Source organism: Oculina patagonica, chromosome 2 (genome assembly GCF_052425735.1).
Source record: "Oculina patagonica isolate OP01 chromosome 2, crgOcupat, whole genome shotgun sequence".
NCBI classification, from domain to species: Eukaryota; Metazoa; Cnidaria; class Anthozoa; order Scleractinia; family Oculinidae; genus Oculina; species Oculina patagonica.
In genome coordinates, this window is record NC_135759.1 from 18,737,163 (window position 1) to 18,762,148 (window position 24,986).

The 24,986-nt window shown below is 39.9% G+C and overlaps 3 protein-coding genes across 6 annotated transcripts; all 3 read left to right on the forward strand.

Annotated features, from left to right (window-relative positions):
• Positions 1–931: 931 nt before the first annotated feature.
• LOC144643368 (retinol dehydrogenase 16-like) lies at positions 932–6,046 on the forward strand. Of its 2 annotated transcripts, XM_078502575.1 has the most exons (5): positions 932–1,029; positions 1,829–2,094; positions 2,745–2,927; positions 3,130–3,369; positions 4,764–6,046. In XM_078502575.1, exons 1-5 carry the CDS (start codon positions 938–940, stop codon positions 4,970–4,972), a joined length of 990 nt encoding a protein of 329 aa, XP_078358701.1. In that variant the 5' UTR covers positions 932–937; the 3' UTR covers positions 4,973–6,046. The 2 variants fall into 2 exon arrangements, with proteins under 2 accessions (XP_078358701.1, XP_078358700.1); XM_078502574.1 differs by lacking the exon at positions 932–1,029 and having other exon boundaries at positions 1,291–2,094.
• Positions 6,047–7,788: 1,742 nt separating this feature from the next.
• Positions 7,789–19,246, forward strand: LOC144643370 (short-chain dehydrogenase/reductase family 9C member 7-like). 3 transcript variants are annotated; one of them, XM_078502578.1, is made up of 4 exons: positions 7,789–8,378; positions 16,786–16,968; positions 17,811–18,050; positions 18,618–19,246. In XM_078502578.1, exons 1-4 carry the CDS (start codon positions 8,048–8,050, stop codon positions 18,872–18,874), a joined length of 1,011 nt encoding a protein of 336 aa, XP_078358704.1. In that variant the 5' UTR covers positions 7,789–8,047; the 3' UTR covers positions 18,875–19,246. The 3 variants fall into 3 exon arrangements, with proteins under 3 accessions (XP_078358704.1, XP_078358703.1, XP_078358705.1); XM_078502577.1 differs by lacking the exon at positions 7,789–8,378 and adding an exon at positions 12,857–13,187; XM_078502579.1 differs by lacking the exon at positions 7,789–8,378 and adding an exon at positions 13,783–15,454.
• Positions 19,247–19,965: 719 nt separating this feature from the next.
• On the forward strand, positions 19,966–24,745 carry LOC144643369 (dehydrogenase/reductase SDR family member 9-like). Its single transcript, XM_078502576.1, has 4 exons — positions 19,966–20,305; positions 22,143–22,325; positions 22,856–23,098; positions 23,190–24,745. The coding sequence occupies exons 1-4, from the start codon at positions 19,966–19,968 to the stop codon at positions 23,441–23,443; spliced, it is 1,020 nt and encodes a 339-aa protein (XP_078358702.1). The 3' UTR covers positions 23,444–24,745.
• The last annotated feature ends 241 nt before the right edge of the window (positions 24,746–24,986 follow it).

Sequence of the window (24,986 nt, forward strand, 5' to 3'; positions counted from 1 at the left end):
CGTAGATTCTGCACATAGAGGTGCGCAATAACGACACCAAATTATGATGTTTTTCAAATAAACTGTTGTTGTAAATTTATTTGTGTTTTATGGCAGTTTGTCACGGCCGTCAGCTGTCCAAATTAGCTGCTCGCATCTCTGAACCGTTTGTAAAATGCCTCCAACGACTTAACAAACACAATTGTATAGCTAAAACACGCATTGCAAGAACAAACTACCTAAATTTCATTTATTTCTGTAGAAAGTACACCATAGTTTACCAAATTTTATGAATTTATGCTCCAAAAATTGCTAAAAATTGCTAATTATGCCGTGGCAGTGCTCGTTTCACAAATTATGCTTTTTAGCTCCAATTATGCCAAAAAATTATGCTAGCACAATCTACCAAAGCCTAGGAGCCTGAGAGGGTACTTAAAAATATTTTAGAAGGGGAGGCTCTGCCCTGATTTTTAATTCTTTTCCCTTTTATATACCATATTTGACAGAAAATAATAATAATAATAATAATAATAATAATAATAATAATAATAATAATAATAATAATAATCATCATCATCATCATCATTTGTACAGCGCCAATTCCATACGTTCAAAGGCGCTTGACAATGTTAAAAAAAAGGATAACCCTTCGTATGCCTTTGATAAAAACCAGTAAAAACTGTTAGAATACTACAACTCTAGATCCTTTTTTCACTTGAAAAAACTCCAGACGCGGTTTTCCCTACCCTTTAGAGGACTATGCGATAGGGATTTAAAGAGTTGTCCTCTAAAGGGAGTACCTCCCCCCCCCCCAAAAAAAAAAAAAAAAAAAAAAAAAAACGGACCGTTTCTTGGTCTTAGCTGGTTGAGCTTTTATGTGCTCTAGGATGGTAAACCTGTGGCGCTGATTGCGGCTGTGGGGAACCTGGTGCCCATCATTGAATGTAAACAACATGATATGCATATCATCAAATACCGTATTGCCCGGTCCAAGAGTATGGCGGCTCAAAAATTACTGAAGTACCCGGCGACCTCTAGTATATTTGCAAGGTGAGTCCAAAGCGAGTCCAACTCCCAAGAAAAAATGGCGGTCGGGCATAAGAAACTCGATGAGTGATCCGAGACCCCTATCCGACCGGGGTGTCGTGAGGTGCCAAATGACAAAATTGATCTGCTCCGAAATTTCATAACAAACTTGTCTGATCTCCTGGTTACAATAATGGTCCCGGTTACCTTTTACATTTGAAAACGGACTCTTGAGAATAATAATCATTACGTGTAATGACACTGAATATCAGTCAACTCGTTACCACGCTGGGAGCTGGAAGCTCGTCAAGAGTGAACATAATGCTATCCTTGCGTGACTATTGCGTGACTTTGGCCATTGGGCGTTCTATAAACGGAATCGACCCCTTGTTAGTGATTTGTCACAGGCGATTAGTATCCATCGATTTGTTGCGCCTCAAGCTCAATATTTCGCTTTCTGAACGCGGGACTGCTTTCTATAACCAGGGCCTTTGCCACATATACCAACTAAGTAAATATTCCCTATGGGAGAATGATGCAAATACAATTAAAATAAATAATTGTTTGTTTTGTGTTGGCGGCCATTTCTGTGATATTTTAATTGGCGTGTTAATTGACATTTTGACCTTTCACGAAAAGAGAAAAACAAAAGACATCGATTTTACATATTTTCGGGGACTAATGTTTTCATGTCACACATACAAACATCACTGAGCCAGAACGCAAACACCGATATGTTTCTGTCATTTCTGGAAGGCTCTTCCCCGCTGTTAACCTGTTTGATAACAGGCATAGTTATAATCTTAACTTTCATGATTTTTAGGTTTTTCTCGAGAAAGAAAGTGAGTGACTTGCACAAGAAATACGTTCTTATTACGGGCTGCGACTCTGGCTTCGGTCAAGAAACTGCCATTCGACTAGACAAGATGGGAGTTTGTGTGTTGGCGACTTGTTTAACGAAAGATGGAGAACAGAGTTTGAAATCGGTGACGAGCGAAAGATTGAAAACTTTTCAGTTGGATGTTACAAACTCGCAGCAGATTCAAGACCTCTACGAGCAAGTAAAGGGACTTTTGCCCTCGGGACATGGTAACGTATATCAGTTTACAAAAATGTAGGACTGCATCGCGTGCTGATATTCACATCCGTGAATGTGATCCGTATCATGAAAAATGTGCTAGGGGATACCTAGATAAACAATTGCCTAGTGCGTTTTTTGCTTTACATATATTTGTCTATATTTTGTATTACATATTCCGAGTTTTTTTTGAACTGCTTGTGGTTCAATCTTGTTTCTCCGTGTCACGAAATTCTTTCATAAGTTTACTATACTGCGGGTGACCACTCAACAAGTTCAGTGGCAGAAAACACAGGCCGCTAAGATCAATGAATCGATTAGCTTCACGGCAAACTGTACTTTAACACAATTCTTTTTTTTATGTGCTACCGAGAAAAAAAAACAAATAAACTTAGGCGCTAAGGTCGAGCAAGGAATTCAGCAAACTGGACTGGGAGACGTATTTATTGTTTCACTTTTCCTCCCTATCACAACTGATTTCATTTATTTCATTTTTTTATGGGGGGGGGGGGGGGGGGCTGTACCCAGAGTTCTTCCCTTTCGGTCCCAGCTCACGGTAACAACGCAACGGTTGCGCGCATGCAGGTTAACAGTATAATAAGTAAAGGAACATTATTGAAAGAATTACTTTCTAACTCATGAGCATAACTCTCTTATTCAGGTCTGTGGGGTTTGGTAAACAACGCTGGAGTTACTCTAGTCGGGCCTATAGAATGGATTCCACTGGAAAAATTCAAACGCATCGCGGATATTAATCTGTGGGGGACGATTGATGTCACAAAAACCTTTTTACCGCTTGTCAAGAAGGCCCGGGGAAGAGTAGTTAACTTGTCAAGTATGTTGGGTGAGTAAAATGTTTTTGCTCTTCTTCTAGGGCAGTGAACTACGCTCTGAACATGTTTTAAGCATGCCCATAGTTTCATGAAATGCCGATAAGTTATATAAATCTTTTGATTTCAGAAAGATATTGAAGGCCAAACAAATTACTAGCGCATCGATTAGCGAAATATTTTATTTTATCACCAAGTTTTTTTGTATCGTTACAGGTCGTATCTCGCTGCCTAATTTGCCCAGCTACTGCATCACCAAATATGGCGTGCAAGCATTTTCTGATGCTTTGAGGCGGGAAATGAGCCCGTGGGGAGTACTGGTCAGCATTATCGAGCCGGGTTTGTTTAAGACCGCCTTATCTAGTAACGAGCGTAACATCCAGTCTGTACAGGAACTCTGGGATGGCCTGAGTTCAGAGTTAAAACAGGAGTATGGAGAGAAAAGATTAAATCTAAGTAAGATGTTATTTCGAGAAATAAGAACTGTTAAACCTTCACAACTAATATTGCGTTCACATTTAATTTCGTTTAAACGCCGTGCATTTAAGGAGGCTCATAACAGTTTCCAGCACTTTCCAGCACTTATACTTTGATGGGTCAGTACAACAGATATTTATCAGTTACTGCAACAAAAATTGTATAAAAAAAATGTCCCTACATTGATAAACAAATTCTGATTATTTTCTTGACGTCGCTGGTTACCATAGCAACGATAGAACCTGTTAAAAATACCCTTAATTTTCGCTTTAAGTGCTTATAACTCAAAAACGAGTTCGGTGACCCCATTTGTTATTACGGAATAATGATCAGAATGTTAACATACAACTTTTTGCAAAGTGAAAAAAAAATTTTTCGGAGCCACCTTAAATTTTTTAAACCCCTTTTGTTTTGTTTTTCTACCTTAGAAAACAATTATTTTGAGGTTTCCTTTAATTTGAAAGTACTTTTTTGCATCGGAAAAATGACTTAAAATATCCTGACATAGCTCCTTGTGAGATAGTTTCAATCATGATCAGAATTAAGTGGACCAGAAGCTTTAGCTTACAGTGGCCCACAACTGTCACGGCAAAACAAAAAGTCACGGCACTACAAACTTAACTTACGGCAAGGCAATGTTATTTGACTGCAAAACAAAATTAACTCACGGCAGAACACGGGTTGGTCAGCGGTCGGTATGTCGTGTAACAGGCGTTCGGGAGGCGTTCGGTTAGTTGTGGGAAACGGCACGAAAAACGGCGAGAAAAAAATAAGGGCCTCTTTTTTAACTCGCCGTTCTCCGCGTTAATCCTGTTTTTTTGCGCTACTTCCCAACTAACCGAACTCCTGGAACAGGCTACCTTGGCGTGAACGATTTTCGTAGCGAAAGATACATGTTTAAAGGGATTATGTGACGGCAATTTCGCTGTTTTTTTGGTCTTAACTGTTCTGAAATAGGTGGTAGGTAATAACCTTTATCTGGCGATAGAAATCAAACTTCAGCTATGAATATCGATTTTTTTTTAAGGCGCGCGGAAACAATTTGAAAACGTTGGCCAACGTTTTCAAATTGCAATCCATTTCCATCCGAGCCATCCGCAGCCAAACGCGCTTTTAAACAGTTTAAATGCTCTAAAATAGCAATTGTTAATAAAATGGACCATTTTTTTTTAGGTTTCCAACGATACAAATATAAATTTGGGCTGTTTCAAAAATCTGTTTAAATCCGTGACATAATCCCTTTAACGTGATTAGACTAAACATGTCTCAGCCTAGTGTGAACGCAGTATGATGTTATCTGTTGTAATAGGAGGCCATTTTCTGAACTAACAGATCACTGAGCTTCTTTTTTTTTTCTTTTTCTCTTTCTATAGTTAAAAAGGGAATCAGTAAATCTTCCGAAAAGGCCTCCCCGGACACTTACAAAGTTGTAGATGCTGTGGTCGACGCTCTTACTTCTCAACGTCCACGAACTCGCTATGCCGTTGGCCTAGATGCAAAAGTGTCCATTTTTATGTCGACATTTCTACCCACTTTTATTACCGATTACCTTTTCGCGCGAAAAAAGGGTAAAAGAGTATGAGCTTATTTCTTTAATTAGTTTTAATCGTGTCTTTTCTAATATCCCATGGTGTATCATTAAGTGGGCTTTGCACCATTCGGCAGCTTTATAGTAGTTCGCCAGTTTTCAGTAGAAACAAAATCTCTTTACTTGTTACTCACAGCATAGGTTACAAAAGAAATTTATATAGATATTATGATGTGGTTCTTATAAACTTCCACTTGTTCAAAGTTTATTTGTAAGCTACCTGAAAAAAATTCTTGGAATAATTACAGCGCTATTTTTATATGAAAATATATTTTATCACAAATCATTTTTGTTTATCACTTTACTTTAATGCAACAAGCAAACCAAACAAGTTTGTATACTAGAAGTAAAGCTGACTTCTCGGGATTACAACTCTAACAAACGCTGTTTGTGCGTTCCTTAAAGTAACGAAAGTCTCTTCTGGAAAGTTCGGAGTATTCTCCAGATTTTCTCAAAATTATTATCTTATAAAAAGGGACGCGGTTGCTCGTCGGAAAATGTGAATTGAACCTCTACAGGAGACCAATCAGGGCGTGGCTCAATCTTTTTTTGACCCTTCAATAAAAGATACCATTTTTCATGCCCGATCGGACTAGACCGTATACAGTATACGCCGCCTTTTAATTTCCTTACTTGCAACCCTAGACGAGACCAAGGCGGCTAAAAATATTGGCGTTCTGACATAAACACCCTAAGTAAGACCAAAATCCGTTATTTATACCTCTAAGCGAGACAACAAGCATTCCCGTCTCTGTCACATGGGAGTTCAATGGGAGTTCTCTGTCACATGGGAGTTCAATCCCCCCTGGGGGAGGTAAATTCCTTCCTGTTTTCCGCGGGAAACAGCGTTTACTAGAGACGTCGCCCCCGTCAGATCGCTAACAATGCTATCGATATCGTAAGATTTGATACGTCAAAACTCTTTTGAAGCCACTTTAAGATTTTCTGACATATCTGAAAAAAAAATACGAAATTAGTTATCAGTTTTTGTGATGTTACATTCCCGAAATACGCCCACTAGCTTGAAGATACTTTATAACCTTTGTATCAAAAGCAAATTACTGTGTATTATCGACAATGAAAAACATATTTCTCAACATATGCCTCGTTGTTCGAGGAGAAACTTTGAGTTCAGTTTTAAGTTATCTATGATGATAACTGTTATTTTTCTGCATTTTTGACATTGGCTATTCTCAAAGGTAAAAGGTAATTAAATGTTAATATACTCAATTTAATATAGTCTTGGTATTAAATGGTTTAATCTTTTAAGTTTGTTCTTATATTGAAACATTTTATTTCTCAAATCCGATGTTCACTGGTGGCTTAGGGTTCATAGTGACACTTCTCAGTAGTATCACAACTTGGAAATTTCACTGGACGCACTGAAATCTCCTTTCCCTTTTTTCGTTTTGGGTTTACCGCCGGAATGCATTTGTGCATGGGTTAAGACTCTGAAACGACTAAAGGCTATGAATTAAAATCCCCCCCTCCCTCCCTCTAAGCGACCACATAGGCTTGTCGATTTGGGGGGTTTCGTGGGTGGTTCATCTACTCACAAACATGGCTACTCTGTTTATAGTTCGGCTTACCGGACGTGGGTATATTATGCTCGGTAAATATTTACTATATTCTTTGGCATGAGCCAAAGTTTATTTTGCAATCTTTACAAATTAATGCTGCTGTTTATAATAATATTTGTGTTCTTCTGGAAACCCCTGCCGACTGAAATTTACCCTAGCCCTCTAGCCAAGTCAACCAACTACTGCGCAAGGAACTACGCAAACTAAAGTTTACACTAGAGAATAAAATGTAAGTGCAATGTGAAATTAGTAGTCAATAGTATTTTCAGGCAGAAGATTTTTACCACAGCCAATGAGCGTCAAAGAGTGAGAATAGTAAGTTCGACGACCGATAGATTTGCTGAGAACCTGAACATGACGTCAGAATATTTCTTATTTTGCCTCCACTACACATCCGGACACAGATGACGCAGTCTTTGAATTCCGTTTCTCGAACGTGCTTTTCTGTTTATTGAGTTATTTACGGTTTGTTTGAGTTATTCAACACCTACTCTCTCAAGTAGCTTAAAGCAGAAGTCTGTAACTTCCTGCTCTTGAACAAACCACGAACAATTGTTATTATGTATAATTAATTTAAAAACTATATACTCTAGCTTTACATTTGCCCAGAGGGCTTATGTCGTTTACAAAAAAAACCTATTTTGCATATCACGACAACACAAGCTAAAACGGTAGCAAAAGGCAAAATTAATTAACAGAATTAATTAACAGAACCGATATGAACTTACAGCAACAAACCGAGAAAACTTGTACTAAACTTTGACAAATCGACAGGAAAACTTAAAAAAAAATAAATACTGCATAAGTGCTGACACGGCCGATAAATAAACAAATTGAAGGAATTTTGCTGGAACGGTAGGCGAACGGTGAAGGGCGTGTATTTTGTTGAATTGTTTTTCAAAATCCTTAGTGAAGTATAAAAGAGAAATGAATATTTCTTTAATTTAATTTAATCCATTTTCACTGCACAATATTAACTTAAGCCCGGATATACAAACAATTGAAAGAAAAAATACAGCTATATAAGGAAAAAAGACGCAGTGAGGAAAGACTGGAAGGGAACATGTAAGAAAATTAATCCCGCCTTTTCATTTGAACAGTGAAGTATAATTAGTTAGTTGCGTGCTCTTCAGCTAATGTGGGTGAGTGTTACACGGCCCGAAAAATACCGCAAGAATCTGATCCGTGCAAAAGCAGAACTTCCTCGTCACGTATTTTTAAAAGTTGGATGGAAATGCGCTATAAAAGGAACGAGAAGGCTCTCAGGCGCTGTTAGGAGTGAAGTTTGCTGATCACCCGAGAAGGAACTTAGACAACATTCTTTACTAAACTTTAGTAATTGGCAATTCCAAGAATTCTACTTAAGCAAGGATATTTTTCAGTATTTCAACTGGAAACAATTCCAAAAAGTCAGTTTTTAAGCTCGTTTAAACGATCATTCCTGAAGCTTTTCTGGGTGAAAATTTTTTTAACTGAAATCGGTTAAACTATGTTGTTTGCAATTACGATGGCGGCAGTTGCTTTCTCCACGGTTTACACCTTATGGCGGTTTTTTTGGAGGAGAAGCAAAGGTAGATTAGACCTAAATGGAAAGTATGTTCTGATAACGGGGTGTGATTCTGGTTACGGTCGCGAAACAGCCATTCGACTGGACAAGATGGGAATTTGTGTGTTGGCGACTTGTTTAACAAAAGAAGGAGAACAGAGTTTGAAATCCGCGACGAGCGACAAACTGAAAACCTTCCAGTTGGATGTTACAAACTCAAAGCAGATTGAAGAAGTCTTCGGAAAAGTGAATGAACTTCTTGGAGGAAAATCAGGTAAGCCTTTTGATTTTTTTCTGAGTCATAGTGAATCTACTATGAGGGTAGTTAAAAGGGGGGGGGGGGGAGGTGTAGATCACGTTTCAAGGAAAATGAAACGGCCCTTTCGAACTTCAAGAAAAATATAACATTGGCATTTCACGCTTCACGGAAAGTAAAAGAAAATGTTTTGGAAAATCACGGTTTACGACTACTATGGAAATCATGATTCACGAAGGAAAAAAGCCATTTCTCATTTCACGGAAAATCAAAAGGGCCATCACGCGTCACGAAAATACCCTTTACAATCCTCTTCTATCCATTGTAACAACGCAATAACGGGTCAAGGACTGACACAAATTAAACATGGCACAAAATGCAGTGTTTATTTGAGAATCCGAAGTCAAATATTTATCTCTTGCTGTTTTCTTCCTTACAAAATTGATGTGGGAAATTTTCGCAGGTTGTGAACTGTGATAGGCTCGATTTCCGTCAGGGGTTCTCAATAGGGGGTGGAAAATGGACCTCTTCTTGCACCAAGCGTGAGGCCGCAGAAAAGGCGAAAACATTGCAGTCCTGTTCATGACTCTCACCTTATAGCTTTTATTCGTCACGGAAAGAAAAACTAGCGACCAGATTTAAGGGATGTAGCTGTGCTGAAAACGTTGCATTCGCTTCAGTTTCTGACAGTTTTCACTCAGTCTGATAGACCGGGCTAAAATACGCTGATAAAACATACACCTAATTGCAATAACGTTGTCATAGTAAAAGGAAAAAGAAAAAAGGGTAAATAGGAATTAATAAGCGTAGTTTCATAACTGATAGCATTTACAGAAAACTCACGAGTTTTAATCTGCACACTTTTAGTCCACTTTTTTATGCTGTAACAAGACTAATCGATTTATTCGTATTTTGAGGCATTTTGAGGCCATTTGTACGAATAAATTTCATGCATGCGCCTAATTAATTCCTATTTGACTTTTTCCTTTTTCTTTTTTTCTATGACAACCTTATTGCAATTAGGTGTATTTGAATGTCCGTCATCTTTGATTAGTAAAATATTGCTCTTCGTCCCCTCATCGTTTATATCACGGTTATTACGGAATTTGACTTTATCCTGCTAAATTGTCAAACAATTAATGATCTCAAAACGGCAGCAGAAGGCTATAAATAGATTTGTACCTCTGGGCTACGTAGCTTGTCATAAAATGTGGGGGCCCTGGGAGCAAGAGAGATCAGTTTGTATTTGCGTTCGACGAAGGAGAGCGCAAGCCTAATTTTGTTTTTGGGTCCTGTGTCTTTTGAGTTGGTATGCCTGTGTACTGTTATGCGGAATGAATCGAGCCGTAATGCGCGCGCAGATGTATGGACACCAGATTGGCCGCCCGATTGATTTTTGCAGGGGCAAATCTCGGCCGAGAAACTGGTAGCCACAGATGGCCTCAATTTCATGCAAAACAAGATGGCGTCCCAAACGAAGTTTAGAAACATTATTTTGCTTGAAAAAATGGCTAAAAACGTATGGCCAAAATTGTAATTTTGCCAAAAACGTCATGGAGAACATTAGAGAGTTAGCATCCACTAAAGGAAGCAGAGTTGTCTTCAGCCACCGAACGTCATACAAAGAGTGAAAATCGAGTAAGTCGATGCGTAGTTTCGTACGGAGTTCGTTCGTAAAAACCAGCGTATTTTCCTGCAATTATATGTTGCACAAAACTACAACTTGTTAGAATTACATGCATCGAGAGTGGGTATAATACGGATTAAAATTGTTTTATCACTTCTCTGAATTAGTGATATATCGTTATTCTAGAAACACTAGACGTTTTGACGAGGAAATCGTTGTGTGAATGTAATATGCGTGTAGTGGATTACTGTGTGAATTATGTCTGTATTAAGTACTTTGTGGAATTTTAAATTGAAGTGAAACTATTTCCAGAAGTTCGTTTAGTGCCAAACGATAACAAGTCAAGTGAAATAAAAAAAATATTTTTGTGTACGTGATATTCCATTTATTCTTTGTTCTTTTGGCTCGTCACACTTATCCTCCTCGCGTTTAGTGAGGTATAAGCAACTAACTTTGGTATAAAGCATGCTATACTACTAGTAGGCCGACCATATTGTTTTTTTTTTTTGCCACTGCCTGCCTACCTTTGGTCTATTACCTATACGTCGAACGCGCTTCCCTAATTTTTGATTACTACTAGTTTTAGAAATAGATGATTGCGGGTCTAGCTTTACTTCATTCTATCAAACACGATTGTAAGTGGCAAAGGAAAGACTGTTCGATACAGTCTGTCAAAAGTAGCTGAAACGATTTGCCATACAGGTCCTTACGTTGCATCAGTAACTGTTACCAAAAACGGAAATTTTAACTTCGCGAAAATGTAAGGCTCGATTTTTACCAGGGCGGGAGAAGGCTGATTTCCACGCCCTGTTTCCACCGCTCTCTCGAGTTCGGTCTTCCTCCCGAGCCTACGAAAAAGTATGACGTCACGCCACGTCCCATGTCACATGTCACGTCATGTACCATCACGAATATTGCGCAACACAGGCGTATACGAACCGAAAAAGCCGCTGACAGATGCAAGTTTCGAATTCTTCTTTATACTTTTAGCGTTGAGAAAACTACAGTCTGAAAAAGGGTCAACTCGAAATGTGAAGATTACGTGCATTCGAAAATCAGACATCAGATCCTAAGAAGATTAGGATTTTTGAGTAACGTTTAATAGCTCTCGAACGATGTTAAATCTCCTTTTATCTCGTCTCTGCTCGCGAATGGTAACGCACGCGTATTGTGGGACATTTCAAAAAAGATCTCGACTAATCTTTGATATTCCCCAGTCGCTGTAGTAATGGGGTGGGAGGGACAGGGGGGGTCTGAACCTCCCGCTTCCCGTACCTTTTACTCCCGCTTCCCGTAGCTGTTCTCTCCTGTTTGTTCCATGTCTATTGCGAAATATAATGAAATATTACGAAATTTCACTCATTTTCTCCCGGTTCCCGACACCTTAAAAATCCCGCTTCCCGCCCCTTTTCTCCCGGGCTCAAGCCCCCTGTCCTGTCGTTTGCGTGTGCGCAAATGTTAATTTTAACATTCCTTCTAAGGTGGCAACACATTGGTTACGACAGTTGTATAAAAACCAAAAGAGAAACGAATTGGCAGTGTTCTTCTAGAGGGCGAATTGGCAGCTGGCGAATTGGCAGTGAATTGGCAGACAACTTCAGCCCGGTGCACAAATATATAATACCCCTTGACTTGCACATCTGTATAACATAGAAGAAAAAGAGTTTAGAGAAATAAAGAACCATTTTTAGTTGTATAGCGGGAAGGGTATTGAAAAATGTCGTTTTCTATAAACATTTGTAACCGAATGTAGCTACTTAGTTTGTCTACGCAGTCTTTGAATTCCGTTTCTCGAACGTGCTTTTCTGTTTATTGAGTTATTTACGGTTTGTTTGAGTTATTTAACACCTACTATCTCAAGAACTTAAAGCAGAAGTCTGTAACTTCCTGCTCTTGAACGAACCACGAACAATTGTTATTATATATAATAATTTAAAAACTATATGCTCTAGCTTTACATTTGCCCAGAGGGCTTATGTCGTTTACAAAAAAAACCTATTTTGCATATCACGACAACACAAGCTAAAACGGTAGCAAAAGACAAAAGTGAGTAAATAACAAATAATTGTTACATTTCATTCGTAATTAACAGAACCGATATGAACTTACAGCAACAAACCGAGAAAACTTGTATTAAACTTTGACAAATCGACAGGAAAACTTAAAAAAAAATAAATACTACATAAGTGCTGACACGGCCGATAAATAAAAAAATTGAAGGAATTTTGCTGGAACGGTAGGCGAACGGTGAAGGGCGTGTATTTTGTTGAATTGTTTTTCAAAATCCTTAGTGAAGTATAAAAGAGAAATGAATATTTCTTTAATTTAATTTAATCCATTTTCACTGCACAATATTAACTTAAGCCCGGATATACAAACAATTGAAAGAAAAAATACAGCTATATAAGGAAAAAAGACGCAGTGAGGAAAGACTGGAAGGGAACATGTAAGAAAATTAATCCCGCCTTTTCATTTGAACAGTTAAGTATAATTAGTTAGTTGCGTGCTCTTCAGCTAATGTGGGTGAGTGTTACACGGCCCGAAAAATACCGCAAGAATCTGATCCGTGCAAAAGCAGAACTTCCTCGTCACGTATTTTCAAAAGTTGATGGAAATACGCTATAAAAGGAACGAGAAGGCTCTCAGGCGCTGTTAGGAGTGAAGTTTGCTGATCACCCGAGAAGGAACTTAGACAACATTCTTTACTAAACTTTAGTAATTGGCAATTCCAAGAATTCTACTTAAGCAAGGATATTTTTCAGTATTTCAACTGGAAACAATTCCAAAAAGTCAGTTTTTAAGCTCGTTTAAACGATCATTCCTGAAGCTTTTCTGGGCGAAATTTTTTTTAAGTGAAATCGGTTAAACTATGTTGTTTGCAATTACGATGGCGGCAGTTGCTTTCTCCACGGTTTACACCTTATGGCGGTTTTTTTGGAGGAGAAGCAAAGCTAGTTTAGACCTAAATGGAAAGTATGTTCTGATAACGGGGTGTGATTCTGGTTACGGTCGTGAAACAGCCATTCGACTGGACAAGATGGGAATTTATGTGTTGGCGACTTGTTTAACAAAAGAAGGAGAACAGAGTTTGAAATCCGTGACGAGCGACAAACTGAAAACCTTCCAGTTGGATGTTACAAACTCAAGGCAGATTGAAGAAGTCTTCGGAAAAGTGAATGAACTTCTTGGAGGAAAATCAGGTAAGCCTTTTGATTTTGTTCTGAGTCATAGTGAATCTTCTATGAGGGTGGTTAAAAAAGGGGGGGGGGGGGGTGTAGATCACGTTTCAAGGAAAATGAAACGGCCCTTTCGAAATTCAAGAAAAATATAACATTGGCATTTCACGCTTCACGGAAAATAATAGAAAATGTTTTGAAAAATCACGGTTTACGACTACTATGGAAATCATGATTCACGAGGGAAAAAAGCCATTTCTCATTTCACGGAAAATCAAAAGGGCCATCACGCGTCACGAAAATACCCCTAACAACCCTTTTCTATCCATTTTAACAACGCAATAACGGGTCAAGGACTGACACAAATTAAACATGGCACAAAATGCAGTGTTTATTTGAGAATCCGAAGTCAAATATTTATCTCTTACTGTTCTCTTCCTTACAAATTTTCGCAGGTTGTGAACTGTGATGGGCTCGATTTCCGTCAGGGGTTCTCAATAGGGGGGTGGAAAATGGACCTCTTCTTGCACCAAGCGTGAGCCCGCGGAAAAGGCGAAAACATTGCAGTCCTGTTCATGACTCTCACCTTATAGCTTTTATTCGTCACGAAAAGAAAAACTAGCGACCAGATTTAAGGGATGTAGCTGTGCTGAAAACGTTGCATTCGCTTCAGTTTCTGACAGTTTTCACTCAGTCTGATAGACCGGGCTAAACTACGCTGATAAAACATAACTGAATGTCCGTCATCTTTGATTAGTAAAATATTGCTCCTCGTCCCCTCATCGTTTATATCACGGTTATTACGGAAGTTGACTTTATCCTGCTAAATTGTCAAACAATTAATGATTTCAAAACGGCAGCAGAAGGCTATAAATAGATTTGTACCCCTGGGCTACGTAGCTTGTCATAAAATGTGGGGGCCCTGGGAGCAAGAGAGATCAGTTTGTATTTTTAGAAATAGATGATTGACAGATTGCGGGTCTAGCTTTACTTCATTCTGTCAAACGCGATTGTAAGTGGCAAAGGAAAGCCTGCTAGATACAGTCTGTCAAAAGTAGCTGAAACGATTTGCCATACAGGTCCTTACGTTGCATCGGTAACTGTTACCAAAAACGGAAATTTTAACTTCGCGAAAATGTAAGGCTCGATTTTTACCAGGGCAGGAGAAGGCTGATTTCCACGCCCTGTTTCTACCGCTCTCTCGAGTTCGGTCTTCCTCCCAAGCCTACGAAAAAGTATGACGTCACGCCACGTCCCATGTCACATGTCACGTCATGTACCGTCAGGAATATTGCGCAACACAGGCGTATACGGACCGAAAAAGCCGCTTACAGATGAAAGTTTTGAATTCTTCTTTATACTTTTAGCGTTGAGAAAACTACAGTCTGAAAAAGGGTCAACTCGAAATGTGAAGAATAAAATCATCTCTCGGGAATGGAGTAGCGTTGCGAAAAAATTACGTGCATTCGAAAATCAGACATCAGATCCTAAGAAGATTAGGATTTTTGAATAACGTTTAATAGCTCTCGAACGATGTTAAATCTCCTTTTATCTCGTCTCTGCTCGCGAATGGTAATAACGCACGCGTATTGTGGGACATTTCAAAAAAGATCTCGACTAATCTTTGATATTCCCCAGTCGCTGTAGTAATGAGACCTTCAGGTATTGAGCAACCAATAAAACGGCTGCAAAATCTTCACGTTTTCAGTTTATCTGCGCACTTTTGTTCAGATTCGGCGGAAAAATTCCAAAAATTGTTAAATATTATAGCATTGTTTCCGGGAAGCGCCAGAAATAGTTTATAGCCTAATCGCAGTTGTTGTAGCTACAGGCGGCACTTCTTCACACATTTTACGCCAATTCCGGGGCGAGTTTCTGTGTAACCTCACAGCTTGAGCTGTAAGGAAAAACGACTGAAACTGACAGAACAGCCGGCGGAACGAAAGAGTTTTCGTTTCGGACCACCATGTGGTTTGTAACTGTGACCGCAGCAATTGCCCCATTAATCGCTGTTTTGTGGATTTCTTGGAGGAAAAGCAAAGCTAATTTGAATATAAACGGAAAGTATGTTCTGATAACGGGATGTGATTCTGGCATCGGCCGTGAAACAGCCATTCGACTGGACAAGATGGGAGTTTGTGTGTTGGCGACTTGTTTAACGAAAGAAGGAGAACAGAGTTTGAAATCAGCGACGAGCGATAAACTGAAAACTTTCCAGTTGGATGTGACAAACTCAAAGCAAATAGCAGAAGTCTTTTGCAAAGTGAAGGAATTTCTTGATGGCGAATCAGGTAAAACAAAAGTCTTTTATCCGATAATTCAACGCGTGCCACGTGCCAGTTAATTGGGCTTCAGAGATATTGAACATATCTATTGTTTTGTTTAGATTAGATTTGTTTAGATATCATCTAATCTAAATGAGTAGTTAAACACTATTCTTGTAGTATACTGTTATTTCGATAATAACAATTTCCGGAGAAGAATGACACACCGCAATTTAATACGCAACCTATAATGTCCAAATTTAGAATCTTTACAACTTCAAGTGTCATGTCAGCTGATCTTCTAATCTGTCACTAACGATATTGTTTATCGTTTTAAATTCCAACCTAAAAAGTCTATTTATGTTTTCATGATGTTACGAAATCGCGCAAATCTTTCAACAGTGAAGCAAAACGATTGCTTGAAAGCGCGGGGGTCCTTTGCGAACTAGGCAGGAGCCTGGATCGGGTCGAACGAGAAAATGAACAGGACTCAAACATTTTTCTGCAGGGAACTTTCCCCAATTCGTTTTCGATCGTTTTAACTTTTTCTAGCTCAGATTTGCTGAAAGCATCTTTACTTGGGTCTCCGAGCGTCTATCTACGGCGAAACGCTTTTGTCACCCTGTCCGGCATCTGAAAGCTTAGCCTACGTACGTACCTTGCTTCGCGGCTTCGCAGCTTGCTCGCGCGCGCGTCAACCCCAACAAAACCGCCAGCTGCGCAGGCTACGCAGGCTACTGAAAGCTACGCAATGTTTCCCTAAAGTAGGACTAAGCTCAGTGGGTTCGTAATTTTCAGAAAGTTAGTTTGTGTTTGAATGCCCGGGCAGGTAAACATAATAAAAGTCGTGGAAGCCCTCAATCAGACATCTCCCCGAAAAAAAAAACACGATCCTTCTGGGTTGCGTGCAGGGAGAATGTGCGAGTGGCGAGTAGCCTTCACACGCGTACGCTAAACACCTCTTGTCCTCGAGTTGGAAAAAGAACTAGCTGTCTTCAAATGGTTAAAGTTCTGCATACGAGCCTAGTGGCCCATAAGGCCGGATGTTGTCCCGGTTTCCGTAGCATGAAACAGTCATGAAGCGACTAGGATGCTAGTCCATTGCAGTGTTACTCCCAGCAGTAAATTCCTCGGTACCCATGTTATACATCTGGGTGGAGAGAGGCACTATGAGAGTTAAGTATCTTGCCCAAGAACACAACGCAGTACCCCTGCCAGGGCTCGAACTCGCACCACTCGATCCGGAGTCTAACGCACAAACCAGTAGGTCAACCACCGCGCCTTCCTATCTTCAAATGGATAGGTATTATTTTTCTTCGAGTATAAAAATCAATATTAAGCTTTTTGTTTTATTACAGGCCTGTGGGGACTGGTCAACAATGCCGGAGTCTTAAGTATTGGACCAACCGAGTGGGTGCCACTTGCCGATTACAAGAAAGTGGCAGACGTTAACTTGTGGGGAGCGATAGATGTAATCAAGACATTCCTACCACTGGTAAAGGAGGCCAAAGGACGCATCGTAATCGTCAGTAGCATAGCAGGTAACACGGGAACTTCCGCAGGGAATAGCCTATTTCCCACATTAATAAATACACTTGATCAGTGTGTCAAGTTTTATAAACCACATCAATAAACGCAGAGGGTCTAAAAATGTAAAAAGAAAAAAATCAGAACTATCGTATGTTTGGTATACCCCTGAACTGTAACTGTATAAGAGGAATAGTTGTAGGATAACAGGGGGTGACCAATCAAATCACACATGGGTGGGATACACCTTTACGCTTTCGATTAGAAGAATTTCCAAAACCTTTTTGGTTTCAAGCTTTTAGATAAATCAACCAAATATTGGTCAATTTCCGGTACAACGTGCCATTCGTTGGGTCGATTGTGTAAGTATGCAGTTTTTCCTTCCAATTTCTGCACTCAAAGCTCAAAACTACAAATTTTCCTTCAGTGGACTCCGTATACACCACTTTCATAATGGCGGCCAATTTATTTATTCTTTTATATGTATGTTAATTAGCCCTACTGGCCTCGTCAGCATGTGAAAAATTCAAAAGAATTTTTACTCTAAAACGAGGCCAGTAGGGCTAATTAACATACATATAAAAGAATAAATAAATTGGCCGCCATTATGAAAGTGGTGTATAGTACTAGTTATGGGACCATCGTTGATCCTAAACATGTTACGGCAAGGCATTTCCACTGATACACACTTCCTGCGAAGTGTAAATTTTTTTCTTGATAAGTATTAAATAAAGTATTAAAAGCTTGAAATTCATTAAAATTCAATTAAGATTTAAGAGCAAGTCAAGAAAGTGCGAATTAATACCCATAAAATAGTTTCAGTTACTGATTATCGCTCCATTTTAATATCCCTTAGGAGTTGTTTCGCCCAAAACATTCGCCCCATACTGCATCACCAAATATGGCGTCGAGGCGTTTGCAGATGCACTGAGGCGCGAGATGCGCCCGTTTGAAGTCCTGGTCAGCGTTATCGAGCCTGGGACCACGCACACTCCGATCTTAAACGATGAGTTATTGGCAGCTCGCCTAAGAGAACTATGGGACAACCTACCAATGGAGAAACAGCGGCAATACGGCGAGGAATATCTTAAGACGGGTAAGCGATGATATATGTTTCTTCTCTCAACCAAGAGAAAATACTTATTTTCTCTTGTCTCAACCAATCACAAACAAAGCCAAAGCCAAACATGACTTGGGTTACGCGCGTGTTTTCTTGCTCTTGGCACCGGTTGCATGTTTGTGTTCGATTACTGAAGACGTATGGCACCGAAATGAGAGTGGCAATCCTCTTAACCAATGAGTCATTAGGTGAACGTTAGTGATTTTAAAGTCTCTGCATACAAGCTTAGTGGCCAATTAGGCGGGAGCTTATCCGGTTTACGTAGCATGAAGCGACTAGTAGTATTTCTGCTTCTCGCTGGATGGGATGCTAGTCCATCGCAGGATTACCCCCAGGACTAAATTCGCCAGTACCCATTTGTACACCTGGGTGGAGAGAGGCACTATGATAGTAAAGTGTCTTTCCCAGGAACACAACGCAGTGACCCCGGCCAGGGCTCGAACCCAGACCGTTCGATCCAGAGTCCAGTGCACTAACCATTAGGCCACCGCGCCTTCCATGTACTGTGCTGCTATCTATTAACCCACTGTGTTTTCATTTCAGTAACTAACGGATTTCGCGACTGGTGCAAATCTGGTTCCCAATTAAGTCACGTGATCGACGCGGTTGTGTCACCCCTGACGTCACAGTTTCCACAGAAGCGTTACGTGACTGGCTGGGACGGGTGGAAGTTGAAGTTGAGCACCCACTTGCCTGAAGTACTGCAAGATTTCCTCTTGATAGACTTCCCGTTCAAGAATGTGAGACTGCCTACCCGAGATGTGCTTGAATTTTCCCACATGAACGGTTCAGCTCACTGACAACTTTGAAGGAATTTTGATGGCGTAAATGAACACCTTTTTAGTTAAAAGGCCACTCTAAAAGAATAATTAGTTAAAGACGTTTCTAAGATCTAAGCTTAAGATACATTTGTTCGTTATATGACAGAGCTGAAGGGTTTTTTCGTTTATCCAGATTCTTATTGAGCGGTGCCTGGGTACGAGACAGTTGCGAACCTCATGTACAATGTGTAAAGTTGTTAATGAGACTTTATCAAAGGCGTGCATTGGACTTTCAGAATTGTTTTTGTTTCGGATGTAAAAGTTTGACGTTAAGAAAGAAATATTTTGTGAACATGCGCTAGACCCCGCTTTTTGTAGCCGAATTTAATAAAAACAATGAAATGATAAAAAGCTGTTTTTTACACGTGAAGGCATATAACGTTCTTTGGTGAGAGTTTGGGTTTGTTCTTGTGAGACTTCGCATAAATATCGTTCTTCACCCAAGAACATAAACTTAATGATATTTTCTTAAAACTGGAACATATATTCGTTTAATTCTTCTTTTTGCACATAACAATTACATATATCTACATTTTATAAATTTTAAATTGTAGAGTTTTGTTATTTGCCATTGAAAATTATGTAAGGAATAAAGCATGAATATTAGTATAACTCAGTCGTAATTTCTTTTGTTCTCGATATCTCTTTTTTACACTTGAGCAAATTGAAGGTCAATATATTCATAAAAATCAATTGTAAATTTTTAATCAGTTTTATGCTAATCCGGAGCTTCTGGTGGTGTTAACCACCAGAGGCTTTATGCACTTCATCAATTTTACTTCTTACAAAAAGTAAAAATTCATTTCAGAAAATTTCCTCTCGGCTAATGAAATTATGGTTTCTTTAGTTCTTTTGGCCGTGTATCTCTAGAAACCCACCGTGATTCGAAACCAATTCAATCGTATTCACGAATCGATTCTTACCAAATCGTTTTTGTTTTGTCTAGACTGAAAGATCTTTTGTATTTGAGTGCGTTGTAATTAGCAAAGTTGGTAGCAGTGTAAGGGCACGTCATTACACAAAGAAACGGGAGGTGCACCCCTCCCCCCCCCGGCTGCGCCAAGTCAAGTATGGCGTCTACGATTGTTATTTTGTGCTTCGTAGCAGCAACATGCTACATTTTAAGATGGATCTTCCTGTATTTTCGTGGAGGACAGGACAAAATCGAGGGTATAACAAACAAATACGTTCTCATAACCGGAAGCGGATCGGGGTTTGGCAAGGAGATTGCAGTGGAGTTAGATCAGTTGGGTTTTCGTGTGATCGCGACTTGTAGAACAAAGACTGGGGAGGATTCTGTCAGAGCTGTTTGTAGTGATAGAGTTAAGACATACTGTATGGATGTCACGGACGCCAATCAAGTTCAAGAGGTTTATGAAAGCATCAAGAAGGAGATCCCAGCGGATGAAGGTAATTCTAGTGACCTCCGGAACCTATTTTAGACGATCGACGACATTGTATTTGACTCGACAGTGATCGATCGATTATCTGTTTTCCTCTGATTTTCCCAAAAACCAGAAATCCTGAGTGTAGGATACAGCCAGTTCATTTCAATCAAACTGAACTCTATAAAACGACGCCGCAGGGTCGATGTACCCGAAAGGGTACGAAACAGAAGTCGAGAAGTCGGCTCTCACTTCAATAGGGTTCAAGTGTATTGTTATTTGTGTCCAGATATAGCCGGATATTTCAAAAGCGAACGATTAATCGAGATTCATGCAATTCGATTTCCGATCATTTTGTTAGAAGTCTGGAATTGAACATGTATTCTGAGTGTTTTTGTATGACAACAAAACGGAAATCACAGGCACATATGACATATCACAGCGGCGCCGTGTCAGAAATTGTTTTAGGTCTTCCAAGTGTTGTAAAGATGCTTATACAGGCTATAAAAACATCAAAACTTGAACGTAATGTCGAATATTTTGATGAGAAGCGTTGCGTGACCGGTGCTGAAGCAGACAAGTTGCGTGCGAAACTTTATCGGAAATAAGAGTAGACAGAGGCTGCAGCTGCGATGTGAATGCAAAAATGCCACACTCTAAATGCAATGTAAATTCAACCATGATGCGAGATATGAAGATATTCCATCTAAAAATAACATTGTTTACGTCTGCGTTCGAAGGTGAACGATAGTTACACTGAAACTTTATACGCTCTGTTGGGTCGTCACGCAACGGTTTTCCAGCGTCGCGTGACAGCTCAAATGATAGTCTCCTTGGCAGCCGTTATTTCGGTCGTTTAGTCTGCGCGCAGCCCTCTCCAATTTTCTTTGTTGCACATGAAAAAGATACGTGTCCCTTTTTCCGCGGGAGGATATAGGAGACAGTGACGCAAGCCATGGGTCGTTATGACGACTAGACCTTATTAAATAACGGTTTATGTTGAAATACTTTCTTTTCGTTTTTTTTTTTTCAGTTACCGGTTTTGCTTTTTGGGAAGGGCCAAAAACAGGGAAAACGCTACTGATTGGTTAGCCTGCGTGGCCGGCGTTCAAAGGGGAAGAAGAAGGGGAGTTCGAGCGCAAAGACCAATCCGCTGGCGCTCTCTCATCGCGCTTCGATCTCGATCTCCCCTTTTCCTTCCCCTTTGAACACCGACCACGCAGGCTACTGATTGGTCGATAGGGCAACATCTTCACTGGTATGGGTAAGAGAACGCTGCAGGGGTCTGGTTAACACTGATGACGGAGTGGGAGTCGTAAACAAAAGCGCAGAGTGTTACGCCCGGGGCGTTACGATCTAATGAAAATTAAACCGACGGAGTCGTCAGAAGAGTTTGCGATTCCACTTGTGACTCCGTTGCTTATGATTTTGTGAAAACTACAAGATTGTCGGAGTCGCAAGCAGAAAGGAAGTTTAAGAAAGGGCTGAGAACTAGCCTTGTGATTGGTTTGTTCTTCTGCTTCTGCTTGCGACTCCGACAGTCTAGTTTTCATTCGATCATAAGCGACTGGGGTCATAAGCGAGTCATAAGCGGATTCCGACGAACCTATGGCTCCTCTTACGACTCCGATTTTCGATTACTAGATTGTAAGCGCTCTTACGACTCTAATTGATTGATCGTATCGAGAGACTTCGTTCTGCTTGGCCAGCCCTCAAGGGGAACGATTCTGGTAATTCTGATTTGAAGTTCGAAAAATTACGAAAAGTCCATAAGTAATAGACTAGCTCAATAAGAAGCGAGCGCTTAAGGTACGAGATATTGAAGAACCTTTATAGCTCACTTGACTCTGCACACTTTACAGGACTGTGGGGACTGGTAAACAACGCCGGCAAACTGACGGTGGGCATGGTTGAGTGGCAGCCGCTGGACAGTTTTAAAAGTATCGCGGATGTCAATCTCTGGGGGATGATATTCGTCACGCAAACCTTTCTCCCACTGGTGAAAAAAGCGCGCGGACGCATAGTCAACATGGGAAGCATTTTGGGTGAGATTAAAAACTAGCCATAGTATATTGCAATTCCTGAGTTTTTATTGGTTAACAGGCCGAATAGTATATGAGCTCACATTGACCACAAATATGGTAGCCGATACGCGTTAACGATAAAAGCTGGGGAGCTCAAATATTGCAAATCTTTGGGTATTTTTAATAAAACAGTTATTCCACTCGCGCTTGTTGGATATGAGATAGTTATAGCCAACGCGCAGTCGTAGAATAATTGTTAATTATGGCTTACATAAAATAAAGACGGTTTTCGACATTATCCAGTTATCAGAAAGAAAGAGGGAAGCTATAAAAATAAAGTTTTCGTCGACTTGATTTTCCCATTTATGCCGTTTTGGTACGAATTGTCATGAACGCAAATTTCGTAAATTGGAAATTGGAAGAGAAACGTGCAAACGTTTAAGAAATTGTTATTTTTAACAAAGAAATTGTTTTCTCGACCGTTAAAATACAAAAACGATAGTTTTTCTTCACTTGTAGAACAAAATCAATACATATCTTTTCCTTTTTAGGTCGAATAGCTCTTCCCTACCTACACGCCTACACCATCTCCAAATATGGTGTTGCAGCCTTCTCTGACGCGCTAAGGCGCGAAATACATTCCTGGGGGGTACATGTGAGTATCATTGAAGCTGGAGCTCATAAAACCAAACTCGTTAGTGGAGATCTTTTAGCAGAACAATTGCAATCACAGTGGAATGGGCTCAGTGAACAACTGAAGCAAGAATACGGTGGAGATGAAGGACTACAAAGAGGTAATAAAGGGTTTGGAAACGTTTGTTTTTTTGCACCGCGCCTCTTTTTTAAAATTGCTTTCTAATATGAATTTTTCTTTTTCCTGGACAGGTTTGAAGAAAATGAAGCTATTCGACACCGTAACCTCGGCGCGCACGGACAAAGTGGTCAGCAGTGTCGTCCACGCTCTGACGTCACGCAACCCCAGAACACATTACGTCATTGGCCTGGATGCTAAGGTCATGGTGTGGCTGGCAATGATGCCTTCTTGTATCACTGACTTTCTCTTTAGAATTATGGCAGTTATCAACCCCGGACCGGGACCTAGAAGAAACGTTAGTCACGAGTTCACGAATTCGAGTTGACATGATGACCAAATAGTGCGATCTTAGCGCAGTGTTGTTGTTTGCCATTCAGTATGGCCAAGAACAAGAGACGCCAACAATACAATGAACCAATGGAAACACAATTTAAATACACGTGACCGACGCCAAGCGTGGGAAACGCGTTAGACAAAATCACATTATGTGACAAGTGCCATCTCCCTCCCCTCCCCTTCCTGCTATTTTTTCCCTGGCTCCAATTTTCGCGCGACCAAAATATGAAAAAATTCTTCATTCGTACGGGAATGCTTGCCACGCGCGTTCCGCGCTTTTAGTCGGTAGCATGTTTGCGCTTCGAGTTCTCCACGTTTGCTGAAACTGATTGCTTTTAGGCTTACGATGGTCGTGAGAAATCTTGCAGTAATTACCAAGAAATTTCCTACAATACAATACAATACAATCTTTATTTAACGTGGTCTGCAACACTTAGCTAAAAAGCTAGTTTTCAGGTGCGCCACGGAATAAAAATACGTCTTTTTGAAAAGTGCTCCTCTTGCCTGTGCGCAGGTAGCTCCTACACAGCCCACTTTGGGTTCATCACGCGTTTCTCGCCAAGAAAAGATTGCGTGACGATTCTACAGGACGTCTCGGTGGGAGGCTAGATATATATGGGAAACCCTTATTCGTGTACACCGAAAACTATTTTTGGCTACACAAAGTGACACAGAGCTGAGCTGAGCAAGAGAAGTAGCATCTTTTTTGATAAGCTGCCAAGGAAACGGACAGCGGAATAGAAAATTACGAGCACCATTCACAAAGCGTTTTTATAGTTTGTTACGTTACACATTAAAAAACAAAGAGCGGATGCAGTAAGTTGGCCGGGAATTTGGTCATGATCCCTTCTTTTGACGAATCATTTTCCAGTAAATGAAAAGAAAAGAAAGAAATAAACTAGTAAAGGTACATGAAGGAAAATAGGAGGAAATAATAAATGAATAAATAAATAAATAAATAAATAATGAACGAACGAAAGAAAGAAAGGGGTCATGAATGGTCCCTCAAAATGTCGCAGTGCTCGAAAAATTAAGCTTTTGCTTGCAATGCTCTAAAAATTCAAGTGGGTGCTCGTTTGCTCATGCTCACACGTTTTTACAAGTGCTCGCATGCTTGGTTTTTAGTGGAGGTAGCTTTTTGAAAAGTGCTCGTTGCTCGCAAGGCTTACTTTTGTCAATGCTCGTGCTCGCAAAGAAAGCCGCTGTGTCGCATGCTCGCAAATGCTCGCATAGACCATTTGATACCCCTAAAGAAAGAAAGAAAGAAAGAATGAATGAATGAATGAATGAATGAATGAATGATGAATGAATGAATGAATGAATGAATGAATGAATGAATGAATGAATGAATGAATGAATGAATGAATGAATGAATGAATGAATGAATGAATGAATGAATGAAGAACTGAATGAATGAAAAAACAAAAGTCAAGTTAAAAACAATTAAAATTAAATTAATTAGTTAAATAAATAATTGGAACAGCTCGAATATAAGAGTAGCGGATCGGAGACTGGGTGGAACAATGTGCCAG

Bases quoted from the DNA above. Each gene is read 5' to 3' on its own strand.
- LOC144643369 (XM_078502576.1), top strand. From the start codon at position 19,966: ATGGCGTCTACGATTGTTATTTTGTGCTTCGTAGCAGCAACATGCTAC. The intron at 20,306-22,142 runs GTAATTCTAGTG...CACACTTTACAG, and splicing joins GGAGATCCCAGCGGATGAAG to GACTGTGGGGACTGGTAAAC. The intron at 22,326-22,855 runs GTGAGATTAAAA...TTTCCTTTTTAG, and splicing joins CAACATGGGAAGCATTTTGG to GTCGAATAGCTCTTCCCTAC.
- LOC144643370 (XM_078502578.1), top strand. From the start codon at position 8,048: ATGTTGTTTGCAATTACGATGGCGGCAGTTGCTTTCTCCACGGTTTAC. The intron at 8,379-16,785 runs GTAAGCCTTTTG...GTTTTATTACAG, and splicing joins ACTTCTTGGAGGAAAATCAG to GCCTGTGGGGACTGGTCAAC. The intron at 18,051-18,617 runs GTAAGCGATGAT...TTTTCATTTCAG, and splicing joins CGAGGAATATCTTAAGACGG to TAACTAACGGATTTCGCGAC.
- LOC144643368 (XM_078502574.1), top strand. From the start codon at position 1,695: ATGTCACACATACAAACATCACTGAGCCAGAACGCAAACACCGATATG. The intron at 2,095-2,744 runs GTAACGTATATC...TCTCTTATTCAG, and splicing joins ACTTTTGCCCTCGGGACATG to GTCTGTGGGGTTTGGTAAAC. The intron at 2,928-3,129 runs GTGAGTAAAATG...GTATCGTTACAG, and splicing joins TAACTTGTCAAGTATGTTGG to GTCGTATCTCGCTGCCTAAT.